At 42.6% G+C, this 14,727-nt stretch overlaps 2 protein-coding genes across 3 annotated transcripts; one reads left to right on the top strand and one right to left on the bottom strand.

Moving 5' to 3' along the window:
- Positions 1 to 6,553: 6,553 nt before the first annotated feature.
- Positions 6,554 to 8,577, top strand: LOC133891973 (probable pectate lyase 4). The gene is made up of 3 exons (XM_062332704.1): positions 6,554 to 7,298; positions 7,410 to 7,761; positions 7,842 to 8,577. The coding sequence occupies exons 1-3, from the start codon at positions 7,001 to 7,003 to the stop codon at positions 8,353 to 8,355; spliced, it is 1,164 nt and encodes a 387-aa protein (XP_062188688.1). The 5' UTR covers positions 6,554 to 7,000; the 3' UTR covers positions 8,356 to 8,577.
- A 179-nt stretch (positions 8,578 to 8,756) lies between these two features.
- Positions 8,757 to 14,418, bottom strand: LOC133891972 (uncharacterized). 2 transcript variants are annotated; one of them, XM_062332702.1, is made up of 5 exons: positions 14,222 to 14,418; positions 12,535 to 12,587; positions 10,066 to 12,108; positions 9,708 to 9,894; positions 8,757 to 9,623 (listed from the first exon to the last, which is right to left on the bottom strand). In XM_062332702.1, the coding sequence occupies exons 1-5, from the start codon at positions 14,316 to 14,318 to the stop codon at positions 8,998 to 9,000; spliced, it is 3,006 nt and encodes a 1,001-aa protein (XP_062188686.1). In that variant the 5' UTR covers positions 14,319 to 14,418; the 3' UTR covers positions 8,757 to 8,997. The 2 variants fall into 2 exon arrangements, with proteins under 2 accessions (XP_062188686.1, XP_062188687.1); XM_062332703.1 differs by lacking the exon at positions 14,222 to 14,418 and adding an exon at positions 13,881 to 14,201.
- Positions 14,419 to 14,727: the final 309 nt, after the last annotated feature.

The raw sequence follows: 14,727 nt of genomic DNA, 5'->3' as shown, positions 1-14,727 counted from the left end.
AAAAGTGAAGAAGAAAAGATATGAAGATCCATTTATTTTTGAGAAGAATGCACCAGATTATCATTTTTGGAATGATTTCCAAGCATACTTTTATGAAATGGTGATTCTCAAGAAGAAGAAGCCAGGCACCCCAATGCAGTGGATAGATTGGGATTACATGGCAAGGAAAAATAATCTAATTTTTCGATGAAGTTATTTCAGCTTGTGAGGAGAGAAGGATCAAGGAAATCATGTCATTGAAGTGTGACTGGAGTGAGGAAGTCATTGCTCAATTTTATGTAATACTCTGGTATGACCATAAGGACAACCAAACCATGTTTTGGATGATCGAGTGAGAGAAATACAAGATCACATATCGGAGTTTTGGTTGCTTATTTGGATTTGATGTCCATGACACACAAAGGACCAAGATTCATAATGAGAATCAAATCTCCGCCGAAGATATGGATTTCATATATTTGGATCATGGAAAGGTGACCCATGGCATGATTACGAGCATGAGGCCATTTTACAAATGTCTAAACTCCTTGTTCCGTCTCTCCTTGCCTCCAAAAAGTGGGGATGCCACAACGGAAACCTTCTTGATAGGATGTCCAATGAGGGTGAACCCTTTAGTGCTATGGATTTTCTTTGGGAAAAAATGCATATTACATCTCAAACCCCTAGCAAGAGTTGTGCCTATGCATCGTACATCATGCATATGATTGATAAAGTCACAAAGAAGATTTTTTTTCAAGGAAGTGAAGCATGAGCCCTATAGGATGAGGCCGGTGAGCATAAAATCATCTACTCCCCCACCCTCACCTCCTCCCTCACCTCCTAGTGCTCAAAGGGCAGCCCCAAAGCATATGCCTTCCTCACGTGGTTCTCCATCTTTCATTATGAAGGCTCTCAAAGCCATATTCAATGTTTGCACTCACAATGCCACAAAGATCAAAGAGCACAAAGACAATACCAATGTGAGGTTAAGGAAAATAGAGGAGAGGCAAAAGGCTATTCATACTCATTTGGGGATCCAACCCCCTTGCTCTCCCGTTGCCTCCGAAGAGGAAGCTAGCGAGCCAAAAGTGTTTGATAACCCCAGGGCTTGGTATGATGAGGCCCAAACAGCTGCAGAGGGAACCTCCCAATCTCAAGAGGTTGATGACGAGGAGACAGAGGAAGAGGAAGAGTATTTGGGAGGAGCCGAGGAAAGCTCTCCGGAATATGATAACAGCTCCAATGATGATGGAGATGGGGACCTCGAAGAAGGTAGCGAGTAGATCTTCATTTTGGCTTCTCTTTCTTTTTTGTGCTTGATGCCAAAGGGGGAGAGAATGCATATCTTTTCCTACTGTCTGCTCTGTTCTGCTCCAACCCGGAGTCTCCGGGTCTGTCAGTGTCCTGTCTCCTGTTTCAACTCTTAATCGTTATCGTTTCTTTTCCTTTGGACGTGTAAGACCTATGTAATAATTTGTGATGAACTATGTAAGTAGTCGAACCTTTAAATTTGTAAGACAATATTTGTGTTAGTTTGATGCTATGAGTTGTTTGACTTGTAATGTTTGTTTATCTTTTTCTTATGTTTTATGATATATCTTGCCATATGCATCACGTATCATCATCTTCACTCACTTGCACCCCACGAATGCTAAAATATAGGGGGAGCTCTTACAAAAATTATTTTTAAATATGTGCATTTGATTTCAAAATCAAATTTCAATTAATGCACACATTTAGGGGGAGCTCACCATATATCTTAGAATTCAAAATCTTTATTTCAATTATCTTATGTAAGCTTTAATCATGTGTCATCAATCACCAAAATGGGAGATATTGGAAATGTATTTAGACCTCCTATGTGAGTTTTGGCTAATTGATGATAAATGATTAAGGGACTAATGAGTTTACTGAGGTTATGAACAGGTTTTAAGTCCCTTTGAAGAAGTTAAACGATGTTGGCGTCCCAAAAAAGAATAGAGAAGCGGAATGTAGTCACTCAATAGGCTTTAATTCTTTTTATTTTTTGAATTTAAGTTTAGGAATGTCGTACTATCAAGAGGAATACGTAATGATAGTCTTGATGATGTCTCAGTATTCAAAGTATCCTTTTAGAACCAAAAGTTGAGAGACACAATCACCCACAGATACTGGGAAAAAGGAAAGTGTTGTCTGAGCCCGGATACTCTGGTTTCTGGTGTCTTACCCGCAGTGTCCGGGTAGAGCTCCGAGATGGGGCCCTCGGTATGGGTTTAATTTTTTTATCCCAGAGTCTCCGAGTTTGGTCCGGATACTCCTGGTTCTGGAGCATCCAAACCCTCATGGCAAGCTCCGGACTGTGCTTTCAGCTGAGTGCCTAAGTATTACTCGGAGTCTTCAGGTAAACCCGGATACTCTGGGCCAGTTTAAAATACACAATAAGGCTAGTTTTTGAGAGGGTGGGTATAAATACCCCCTCACCATCTTCTTCATTTGCTGCTGAACAACTCGTGGACAAACTTATTCATAGTCATTCAATAGCTCTCCTAACTCTTCTAGAGACTTGATCCTTGCAAGATTTGAGGATTAGGGTTGGGAGAGTGAACTTAAGAGCTAGAGAGCTTAAATCCCATATTTAAGCACTTGAGTTTATCGCCAAGCCTTTGATTTGCATTCTTTACTCTTGTAGCCTTGAGCTCCTAGATGATTAGGCGTCGCTCGGAGAGCACCCAATCTTGTGGAGTGCCCTGGAAAGTTTGTATTACCCATCAATTTGAGTAAGCAACCCTAACTCGATCTTTGTGGTCTCTTAGGTGAGGAAATGGTTGAAAGAAACCCGGCCCTTTTTGAGCTCCTCAATGGAGACGTAGGCACTTCTTTGTGGAGTGGCTGAACTTCCGAAACAAATCTTTGTCTCCTTTATTTTCTTGCATTTCGTTTGTTCTAGTTGAATTTGAGCGATTTGCCCCGATCTACTTGCTCGTGAGTTTGTGGCTGCAAGTTGTTGGTGAAAAGATCTTTATGCATCTTTTAGAACCTGTGGTAACTCATAGATCAATCTAGACTTGCTTAAGTTTTCTTTGATTTCGAAGTTCCTGTATAGGCCGGATAATCCGGGTGAACTCGGATACTCCGGACCCCGAAATATCCAGATTGAACCGGAGTATCTGGGTACTGTTTAATCCGTTGTGAAGTTTTTTAATTTTCAGGAAACGCCTATTCACCCCCCTCTAGATAACATCAAGTACTTTCAATGTCATTAAGAGTTAGGATTTTCATATATATGTATATACATATATACATATATGTATATACATATGTATATGCGTATATATATACATATATGTATACATGCATATATATATATATATGTATACATGCATATATATATATATATGTATATACGTATATATATATATGTATATATATACCTAGATATATATACGTATATATATACGTATATATATATACGTATATATATACGTATATATATATATATACGTATATATATATACGTATATGTATACGTATATATATACGTATATATATATATATACGTATATATATATACGTATATATATATATACGTATATATATATATACATATACATATATATACATATATATATATATATATATATAACTTTGTATGAAAATATTACAAACATGAATATCTCAGTACAAACATGCAAACTAACACATGTTTTTCATGATTTCATCATGAACCAACTTAAGCATTGCATATATCATTTCACCATATAATTATTACCATTAGAATACATCATTTATCTAACTTATATTTTTGTATCATTTCATGTTTTATCCGAGTTAGACCAACATAAAAGCCGAAGAATAGTTTTGATGACTGCATTTTATATGTACAAATATGTTAATCTTTTTTTAGTGTTCATGCATTAAATAAATTATTATTTCATAGTGTTATTACTATTTTTACCCTTATTCATCTTTTTTATGAGTGCTATGTACTCTCATGAGTGAACCACAATGAAATCATGAGTGAACCACAATGAAAAAATTCGACCTTGATAAGTTACGGATGTCAAATTATTTATGAGCTAGATTTAGGCATCTTAATGACTACATATGAAAAGGTAATAAAAAGTTGGGAACTACAAAGTCGTAGATATTGTTAAGAGCTACAATTTTTATATAAAGTTTGTCTCCATAACTGCATATGAAAAAGTAATGAATTTCTAAATACGAGTTGCCTAATACTATCATTGCCGGTTCATAATACGAACTAACAATAAAAATCATCGGTTCTTTTTGGATGAACAATTAGTGTCGGTTCTTGATAAGAACCAGTAGTGTAGTAGTTAGTATTGTTGTTTCATCAAGTTTGTAGCTTTGTTAGTTAGTGGTGCTCCCTAAGTTATGTAGTGCATGAACCCTAGGTCATGGGACGGAAGAATATACGTATCGAAAACTTTAGGTATACCCTATGCATAGAATATTACTAAATCCATAGGTGGACAAGCCATTGTAGAGGAGCAACCGGATCTAGTGGCAAACAAAGAAAAGGGAGAGACTCACGAGAAATACAAGACCACATGAACTTATGCACACACGGCTTATCTCAAACATCCCTCCCTCCCACCTAATTCATCAATCTCTTGTTTCTCCTCTTTTTTCCACTTACCCTCTATAGCATGAATTTCAACACAAATCAATGACCCTAATAAGTCGTGTGCGCAAAAGTCTATGTGGAAATTTTCCTTTGGGAGACTCACCTCTCCAGCACACATGTGATGGTGAAGTAGACTTTTGGGCCTAGCTCTGACGGACTCATAAGCAACCAAACTGGCCTCCTACCCAAGTTTTTGCAACCGTTAGGCTAGGCTGGAAATAACATATACCTCACGCGGTAATATATAATCATCGCCAACTCCACTTAAGTCGCTATCTTCATCTTCCTCGCTTCCTGCTACGCACGTACCTCCTCTCCTGCCACTGGTTAGGGTTGAGAGTGTTAGGGTTCGGGGTGGGAGGCTCCCGGGCTTAGAGGGAAGCATAGTCGGTTCGGTGGTGGGCAGCGGCTCGGTGAGGCTCAGGCAGGGTTCAAAAAACCGTCGGTAACCGCTCAAAAATCGCGGTTACCGACCTTCCCGGTCCGGTCCGGTTTCAAAAACCGCTCGGTAACCGAAATTTGAATTCAAAAAATTCGAAAAAATAAAAAAATTCAAAAAACATTCAGAAAAAATCTTAAAAAAAACTAGACATAATTCTAAGAACTTCTGTGAAAAAAGTTTTCAAAAATAATGTCGTTTGCATCATATTCTATAGGGAGAAAGATTGAAAAAAATGAAAAAAATTGAAGCGCGCGGCTCAATTATTAACTCACGTTAAGGAAAAGTGTAACATGCAAACACATATTTTTCTTGTATAAAACGTATTTTAAGAGAATCTTTAAAATTGATTTCACTTTATTTAGAGTTTTATTAAATTCTCTATGATTTTTACAAAGTTCACAAGCATAAAGTGAATATGTTAAGAAACATCACTGTAATTAATTTTTTCATGTCTACTATTATTTTTTCTACGTAAATCATAATATAAATAAGCTAATGAAAGTGGTTTCACTAATTTTTAAGGTGTGATGGGTCAGTTATGAATTAATCTAGTCGCAACACATTTACACAATCATGCATGTTACAATAACTAATTCATGAGTTCATATATTTTTAAAAGATATAGGATCATGTAAGAAGACTAACAAAATTAGTTTCATGATTTTTGGATTAGCAAAGAGTAAACTATGCATTTACCTTGGTTTAACAAATAAAATTTCTCACAGAAACTTTTGAACTTTTTTATGAGTATAAATACTTTTATCATGTAGATCATGTTACAAGGAAGCCAACAAATTTTTTTTCACTTGATTTGAAGCTCGGATGAATTAGTTATTGATTTTACAAGATTGAACCCTTTTTTAGGTTTTTTGTTGAACTGCGCTGAAATTCGATAAAACCGCTCGATAAATCGAGAAAACCGAGCGGTTACCGAGCCAAACCGCTCGGTAACCGACCGAATCAAAAATGCGAGAAAATCGCTCGGTAACCGACCCAAACCGCTCGGTAACCGACCCAAACCGCTCGGTTACCGAGAGGGCAAAAACATGATTTTTTCATAAAAATTTAAAATTTGCCGAATGAATTTTCTCCGAATTTTTTTGAATTTTTAACCGGTAACCGCGGTTATCGCGCATTTTCGGTTACCGCCGGAGCTCGGTAACCGAGCTCCGGTCGGTAAATGGAACCTTGGGCTCAGGAGGGTGATGGGCGGGATCGGCGGCAAGAGTGACAAATCGATCGGGTTAGAGTGGCGGCAGGAGCTGCCGAAGATAAAGGAGAATGGTGGCGTCAGAGCGTCAAATTTTGTCACAAGTAAGAAAGGGTAAGAAGAAAGATGAACATGATACTTAACGGTCTGTTTGGATCCTCAGGCAAGACTTGTCTTTCTTAGCTGAGCAATAAATTAGAGTTGACTGAGTGTTTAGATCTCTAACGAGCTTTTCTCAGAACCTATACTGACAAGCTTTTTCTTTGCTTGGAACCAAACTGACCCTAAGGTGCCGCGCGGCACGCTCGAGATACCGCGCGAGCGGTATACATCTCCTCCCGGCCAACAACAGGTTGTGTTGGTTCGGAAGCAATCACGGCCGTATGCAATGGAAGCTCAGTTTATGAATTAATTGGTACGGCGTTGGCATGATGAGGAAGCCTGTCGTTGAATCAAACGAGGAAGGAGGACGGGAAAGGGCGTCGGTGGTGGGATCGATCATCAATGAAGATGCTCGCCCCCTGTTCATGTGTTGTTTAGGCGTCGGCGTTTCCTTTTGCTGTTGCTGTGGTGTGGCCTCACTGCCGTGCCGTTCGTCCGAGGAGAAGAGAGGCCCGGCGTTTCCTTTTGCTGTTGCGTCCGAGGAGAAGAGAGGCCCGAGGGTGGGGAGGAGAACACCTAAATTTAGTCAGGCGATGCGTGGTAGCTGGCTGGCAGATCTGGTCGGTCGATCCATCCATCCATGGGCTTAGCCTCCTGCTTCTCCCGACTCCTCTGCTCCTCCTGCTGCAGCACCTCCTCTTCCAACCCCAATCCCAATCCCTGCCCCCGCCCCCGCATCCAGGACATGGACCCTCCACCTCCTCCTCCGCAGGAGCAGCAGCAGCAGCAGCAGCCTCCTCATGGTCATGGCGGCGGAGGGATGCCGTACCCCGACGTTGACTGCAGGCTCCGCGCTCTCGCCGGCCGCGCCGAGGGCTTCGGCCGCCATGCCATCGGAGGCCTCCACGGGGCCATCTACCATGTCACATCCCTGCAAGGTCTTGTTTTTCTTTCTTTCTTTCTTTCTTTCTTTCTTTCTTTCTTTTATTGGGTCTGAGATCCAATTCATTCGGTCATGGATTGCTTTCTGAATGAACGGGTGCGAGCAGATGACGGGTGCGGGAGCCTCAGGGAGGCGTGCCGCATGGAGGAGCCCCTTTGGATCGTCTTCGAGGTCTCCGGCACCATCCACCTCCGCTCCTACCTCCGCGTCTCCTCCTACAAGACCATCGACGGCCGCGGCCAGCGCGTGGTGCTCACCGGCAAGGGACTCCAGCTCAGGGACTGCCACCACGTCATCGTCTGTAACCTGCTCTTCGAGGGCGGACGCGGCCACGACGTGGACGCCATCCAGATCAAGCCCAGCTCCACCAACATCTGGATTGACCGATGCACGCTCGCCGACTACGACGACGGGCTTATCGACATCACGCGACAGAGCGCAGACGTCACAGTCTCCAGGTGCCTCCCACATTCTTTCTTTCTTTTACTGCAATGCAATGCAATTTGATCCAAGGTCCACTCATTCATTGATCTTGAAGATGCCACTTTGCGCGGCACGACAAGACGATGCTCATCGGCGCCGACCCCACGCACGTCGGCGACCGCTGCATCAGGGTCACCATCCACCACTGCTTCTTCGACGGCACGCGCCAGAGGCACCCGCGCCTGCGCTTCGGCAAGGTCCACCTCTACAACAACTACACCAGGGATTGGGGAATCTACGCCGTCTGCGCAAGCGTCGAGGCCCAGATTGTGTCCCAGTGCAACATCTACGAGGCAGGAATCCAAAAGAAGACGGTGTTCAAGTACATGCCGGAGAAGGCCGGCGACCGAGACGACGTGGTGGCCGGATGGATCAGGTCGGAAGGGGACGCCTTTCTCAACGGCGCGCTGCCCTGCTTGATCGACGGCCCAGGGGTAGAAGGCGTCTTCAGGCCACAGGACTACTACCAGCAATGGACCATGGAGCCAGCGTCGCCGGCGCTCAAGGAGCTCCTGCAGCTCTGCGCTGGATGGCAACCCGTGCCAAGGCCCCCCGACGATTGCTGCTAACATTAGCTGATGATGATGCACGCGGCTCTTTCTTACTGTCTTCTGCTAGATTGGAGTCTACAGCAGCCCATCATCTGCATTTGTATCCTCCCGTGCATAGCAAATATTCCTACCCTGTTGGACTCCGTACCGATGGATTCCTACTCCTACCCTGTTGTGATGATGTTGGCCAAACTCATGATCATACAATTCTGATCCGAAGTTAGACACGCTAATCCACTACGCTATGAGGTCATCGCATGCATTGCGACTGTGTTCAAATGACATCACCAAGCATCAGGGATTTCGTCCATCCATGATCGATCATCCATAGGCAGAAGCGTGCTCCATCACCACCTGCCACTCCAAATCCAGAGAGAGAGAGAGAGAGAGAGAGAGAGAGAGAGAGAGAGAGAGAGAGATTTGATAACGACATCAACATGAATAGTACCATTATGATCCCACGATATAGCAGTAACACAAGCTATGGTAATATAGGGTTGGGTAATCAGTAGAGCAGATGAAAGGAATACTACTTATACAGTTAGAGCAGCCACTGCCTCAGCCTATAATATACTCACTACGACTACTGTACTGGTGCTTCTCCTCCCTAAAAATTAACTTTCTCATTAAGAACGGACAGCAAAATCTTCGTCGGTTCAGTCACAACAGCAAATCATCTATTACTTCTTCAAGGAGATCCTCGTCTAACATGCTCCCGATCTCCCCCACAATCTGATTGGTCACATCTTCGCAATCCAACCACCCTACACCCATCAATCTTTCCTCTTGGAAACATTCTGCCTCCCGGCGTTGTCGGCACACCCTTCCCCACACCTCCTCCAGAACCCCCTCCTTATCCCATTTGGACTGCCACTTCTTCAGCATCCACTGGCTGCCACAATGTGTCAAACAAGCAATCACGTCCATAAGGGCATCATTTGTCAGATCGAAGAGGAGCCTCCTCTCCGACTGTGGCCAAAGAATGAGCCTGCTGTACTTCTTTTCAAGACTCTCATATATAGCACCGCCCGCAGGACATTCCCATGAATAGCATGCATTGAGTAGAAAATCCTGCTCATCACTCTGAATGCCCAGACAAGTGAGCATGTCAAGGACATAAGAGACATCCCTTTCATCTGCATCCCAAAAGGTGTCGGATGCCTGACCAGTCTCACTAAGTGGTTTGCAGCTATCAGAAATTTCATCATCACTCGATGAAATCAGCTCGGTTCCGTCTGCATCGTCAGTGGCCTCCATCTTGAGAAGTCGAAGTTGCATCCTCAGCTCTGCAACCACCAAACAAAACAAAAGTCAGCAATCGAAATAGTGACAGTAAAATGAATTGTCAATTGAGAACTTGGCCCCCTTGCCTTGCAGATCTGCACTTATTTTCTCAAAACCTCCTGAACAACCATCTTCTGCGTCCAACGAAGATTCAAGAACCGACACTGGACTAGGCTGATCATCTTCATGGTGGCTCATGTGGGACACTAATTCTATGGAAGGACTGGATGGGGTTGGATTACCCTTGTATTGATCATGCGCGTTTCTCTCAGCCTGAATGCAGCAGACCAGGAGAGATTAAAAAGAATGGGCTATATTCATAGACTATCAAGGAACTTCGTGAAAAAAAATAAGATTGACTGCACACCATAAATTTCATATGCTGTTTGCACTAGATTGATTAAGCATGCTCAGCAGAAACTTACTACAATGAAGTAAACATACCTGAGTTGCAGAGTCTCTGGGGCTAGAGGAAAGATGATGATTGTCTAGTGTCAATACTGGCTCTTGGTGCATCACCAGGTTCTGTGCGGCAGAAGCCTGGGCCTCATCTTGCCATTCTGGAACCACACAACTGCTACCCGAATAGAATTGAGCACCTAATTTATGGTTGGAACTTGCAGGCTGTACAGTTCTCTCTTCAGATGAATCTGGTACAGAAGTGCTGCAGGTTAGTTCCTCAAAATTCACATGTATCTCACGCTCAATTACCGCACTTTCTTCTCCCTCCAGGGACGGCACATCACTTTCATCGCTGTGATGTGTTGAACATCTGACCGGTGATCTCATTGATCTTCCGTGAACTAGCTCATCTTCTGAACTATTAGGTCCCACTACGAGGATGTCTTTGAGTATAGAGATCTCATTATGCCTACAGTTCTCTTTTCTGCTGCTCAACTTTGGATTCTTTCGGGTGATGGATGAAGAAGAAAGAGACTTCAACCTTGTCGAATTACATACACTCTCATCTTTCCAACCATCATTACTGCTGATACCAAGAGGATAACCACACGACCCAGGCATTCCATCCCTATGCAACTCTCCCTTTGGGCATTTCCGGCAAGCTGCTGATCCAGAAGTAAGTTTTGATACCTCTTTGTCAGAGAGAGCAAGCATGTCTCCTAGTGTACTGAATGTATTAGCATCTTGTGATGGATGTTGATATTGGCGAGTCATCTTCCATCTGTCAGAGAGGCGTCTTTTTGCTTCTTTCCTAATCGATGTTTTAGCTGAATATGTTGGGGAATAACCACAACTGGGAGCATCCCGAGCATCATGGCGACCAGTTGATCTTTGGTATGCCTCTGAACTCTTTAGTTTAGCCATGGACGATAATGAAGATGCCTGCTCATCCCAGTTAAACATCCCAATATCTGGATTGAGTATTCGTTTTCCACTTACGCCTCCCTTGACAGCTCTCCTCATTTGTTTTGTAACCTCATGGGCAATTTCTACTGACCCTTTTCCACTACGGCCTAGCACATCAGATTCTCCTGTTGACATCTGATACATATATTCTTCTGTACGTGGATTTCGAGTGCCATTGTCATCATCTAGGGGTGCTTTGGGCTTTCTGTAACTAGATTGAAACATTTCATGTGTTAGATAAAATGCTCCTTCCATGTTCTCAATTTTCCCGAGGCATGGTTTCAAGACAACAATGCGAGTGGGAGAAACATGTGTGCCAATCCTTTCCTGGTAGCTTGACCTTGACAATTTTCGTCTGAAAGAACCAGCTTCCTCTTTAGAAGGTTGACTAGAAAGGCTAACACAAGGCTTCCGTGGAGAATGCTTCTCTTCTTTTTCAGCACAGTAACACCTTTCAGTATCTTCTTCCAGTGGATAGATAACATCTGCATCAATAAATTTGCTTCTTCTGGATGGTTTCAATACTGTAATACGGTTTACAGAAGAAAATGGAGAACTGAGATCAGGGAGGTCAATCGTGGGAATATGGTCAGACTCTTGAAGAAATTTCAGCAAAAAATCTTTATTTGATACTAATGCCTCAAGTGCGTCATCAAACTCTTTCGATCTCTGGAAAGATTCATCAGAAGAAAGACGCTTGGCATCCATAAATTTCTGCCTTACGAAATTCATGTCAGCACTGTTAACCATGTCAAGTCCAGAATAGATGTTACTGCGTCTAGATTTTTGGCTCTGGTTCTTCATTCTTGTGGCCTCCATAACTTCAAAAACATCTTTGAATTCTGGAATCTCGTCAGTGCTTCTCCTATGTGAAACATCTCCATAAAAACCATATTTATCACTAGAACTCCCTGGAGACATGTTATGGGAATGGCTCCCACTATAAGTACTGTGGCTATGAACTCCAAACGAAGGCATCGTATCAAGGCCCATAAGCCTTCCTACAATACCGGGAGATGTATGCTTGGGAATGAGATCTCCAGAGACTTCATCATCTATCAGCATTTTCATTGGGGTGCTGCCTGCTTTTTTGGATGAACAAAGCCTGTTCCCACCAAACTGACATTACAAAAAAAAAAAAAAAAAAAAACAGTACATCTGAAGTCATTAGGTTTGCTATAGATATGACAAAGCATACTCAACAGGGCATAGCTTCAAGCATTCAACAGCAGAAAGATTACAACGACTATGAAGCATTTGATCAGAATCTACACATTACAAAAACTAACCTGGTTCACGACATGCTATGTAAACAAGATTGAATAGAAGAACTTTAACATGCTTAAACAAGTTACTTCTATCTATCTCTGCTGATACATTAACAACAAGAAGCCATTTGTCCCAAGCTAATACTTTAAGTAGCGCAAAAAAGTTTTCATTGAGGAGCCAACTGCTATTTTGTTAATCTCTGGAACAGTGGAACTTTGTATTAGCTACATCTTATTGGACTATTGGAAGCTTTGGACATAAGAGTGCATCACTCACCGAAGAATCAGAAAGTATCCCGGGCACTCCTTGTTTCCTAGAGCATCCAGCCCCTGAATCAAATATTAAGATACAGAATAAATAAACTCAAAGTGGCAAAAAAGAACAATGCACAGAATAAGCATGGGGGAGGCACTTCACACAGAATAAATTCACCATCAAAGGAAACATTAAAGGAAAGGGACTGAGGAAGCAGTTTCATCATTGAAGTATTTGAAGCATAATGCGTGCATATAAATGATTAAACATACATTGCACTCAGTGCATACCAAGTTAATGGAAAACAAATATAATCGATCACAGTGCTGCGGCCATAATTTGCCCAACATAAACAGCAAGAGTCAGATAACCGTACCAAACGATGTAAAAAGATTGCACCTGTTCAAATTTGAAAGCAAAAACAACTCAAGATATGATGTCATTCTGACCTAGCATGTAAGCATAACTAATTGGTTGTACAGGTTCTCACAGCTCAACTTTCCATTTCATAGACACGGAACATGTAAAGATGAGAATATAACTGATGACTGGTCAGTGTTGGATGCAGTAGCCAAAGAGTCCAAGAAACAGCCATCCAACGGATACAATCAGCAGAACCCAGTATAATATTGGATCCGACACAAGGACCAGACAAACTCAACTCTTGCTATTAATTTACTACCTCAAACAGTGTAACTTAGCACGAACTGGTAAATTGACTTTCAAGACTGGTAATAATTCTTAACTTTATTTACTGATTATAATAAGAAGCCCACTTGTGAGCGAACCTTCGAGGTGCTTAAATAACATGTGAGGAGTGCAAGTGAAGTAATCTATAGCAGTATTTGACCTTAAAAAAGGGTGCCATATTCCTGAAAATAAGGTTTCTTTGCGTGATCGATCTTACAGGAATAGTTTAGGTTTGGACCAAGAGGCCAGGCACAAGAATCCAAAGCATATCACGCTGTATATTTAGAGCAAGGTGGTCATATCGCATTTAGCTCGGAATTAGTGCAAAATAAAATGCTGCGTACAATGCAATTCAAGTTAAAGGGCATGCTTTTATGGCACAGGCACAGGCTCGTTTGAATTTCAAACGAGGAGTCTCATTATCTTTTATATCTCCTGTCTCCTCCCTCTTGTAGGTTGTAGTAGTAGACTTCAGTCCCTCATCAAGGCAAGGGTAGAAATCTAAGCTGTGCTGTGCTCCCATCCCATCCCATTTCTTCCATGAGGACAAAGCAACGAGAAGCAGACATAAGTAGAGAAGAAAACAGAAAAAGGTAAGAAAAAGCAAGCTTTTTCACTTAACAAATGTTGAGGGAGGAGTCTCAACAAACAGTCACAAGAATTTCATGCTGCTCTACCAGTCGGCGTGCTTGTCCCTGTGAACTCAGCTCCCAAAGCAAAGCAAGCAAATGACAAAAAGGAAAGGATTCGAAATGAGATGAAATCTTGAGAAATCGAGAACAAGAAGCGAGGTCAGCAACTCTGAATTCAGCGGAGATAGATCCTAGTCGTTGTATGCACTCACACTCAAATCCAATCGAAGGTTAGAAGAAAGGGAAAGGAAATCCATGAAACCTAAACTTAACCTAAGGAAGGAAGGAAGGAAGAGCGGAAGATAGAGAGAAGGAGATGCGCTGGAGAGTCAGTCAGGCAGCGGGCAAAGCAAAGATGGAGATAGGGAAAGAGATAACTCACGGACCGGAAGTAAGACGGGGGCCGACGACGGCATTGTGGCTGAGGACCTTGTGGTCTGCACTCCTCTGAGATCTACCGCGGCGGCGAGTTTCCCCCCGCATGTCGCTGAAGAAGAGGGGGAGGGGGAGGGGGAGGAGGAGGAGGATGAGGAGGGGACTTCGCTGCTGGTGTGGCCACCACAAACCAGTAGAGAAAGTAGACAAGACAAAGGAAAAGCTGCGAGAGAACGGGGATTTTGGCTGCTTCCCCCTTTTATCCCGACCGTTCGATGCAAATTAGGGAGGGACTGCTTCTGGAGTCCAAAGAAAAAAAAATACAGTAGTAGGGGAAATTGAAAAAACCACCCCACAAGTCCCTTTGATTTTGAGTTTCCCCTATAACCGATTTGGTTGCAAATACACACCTCGTCTTTGTTTGGTTTTGTCCCCTCCACTCATGTTGATTTAAACTTTTAATTTTGCATGTGACTTTGGCCTCAATGCTATGTGTTTTATGTGACTCGTCCTTTAC

The sequence above is a fragment of the Phragmites australis genome, chromosome 15 (assembly GCF_958298935.1).
Source record: "Phragmites australis chromosome 15, lpPhrAust1.1, whole genome shotgun sequence".
Taxonomy (NCBI): Eukaryota; Viridiplantae; Streptophyta; class Magnoliopsida; order Poales; family Poaceae; genus Phragmites; species Phragmites australis.
This window is presented reverse-complemented; position numbering and strand designations above follow the sequence as displayed.

What these genes read in the sequence shown, in the direction of transcription:
- LOC133891973 (XM_062332704.1), top strand. Translation starts at nt 7,001, where the DNA reads ATGGGCTTAGCCTCCTGCTTCTCCCGACTCCTCTGCTCCTCCTGCTGC. An exon ending in CCATGTCACATCCCTGCAAG is followed by an intron (nt 7,299 to 7,409) that starts GTCTTGTTTTTC and finishes GGGTGCGAGCAG; the next exon opens with ATGACGGGTGCGGGAGCCTC. An exon ending in GCAGACGTCACAGTCTCCAG is followed by an intron (nt 7,762 to 7,841) that starts GTGCCTCCCACA and finishes TTGATCTTGAAG; the next exon opens with ATGCCACTTTGCGCGGCACG.
- LOC133891972 (XM_062332702.1), bottom strand. Translation starts at nt 14,318, where the DNA reads ATGCGGGGGGAAACTCGCCGCCGCGGTAGATCTCAGAGGAGTGCAGAC. An exon ending in CCAGAGACTCTGCAACTCAG is followed by an intron (nt 9,895 to 10,065) that starts GTATGTTTACTT and finishes TGCTGCATTCAG; the next exon opens with GCTGAGAGAAACGCGCATGA. An exon ending in AATAAGTGCAGATCTGCAAG is followed by an intron (nt 9,624 to 9,707) that starts GCAAGGGGGCCA and finishes TGGTGGTTGCAG; the next exon opens with AGCTGAGGATGCAACTTCGA.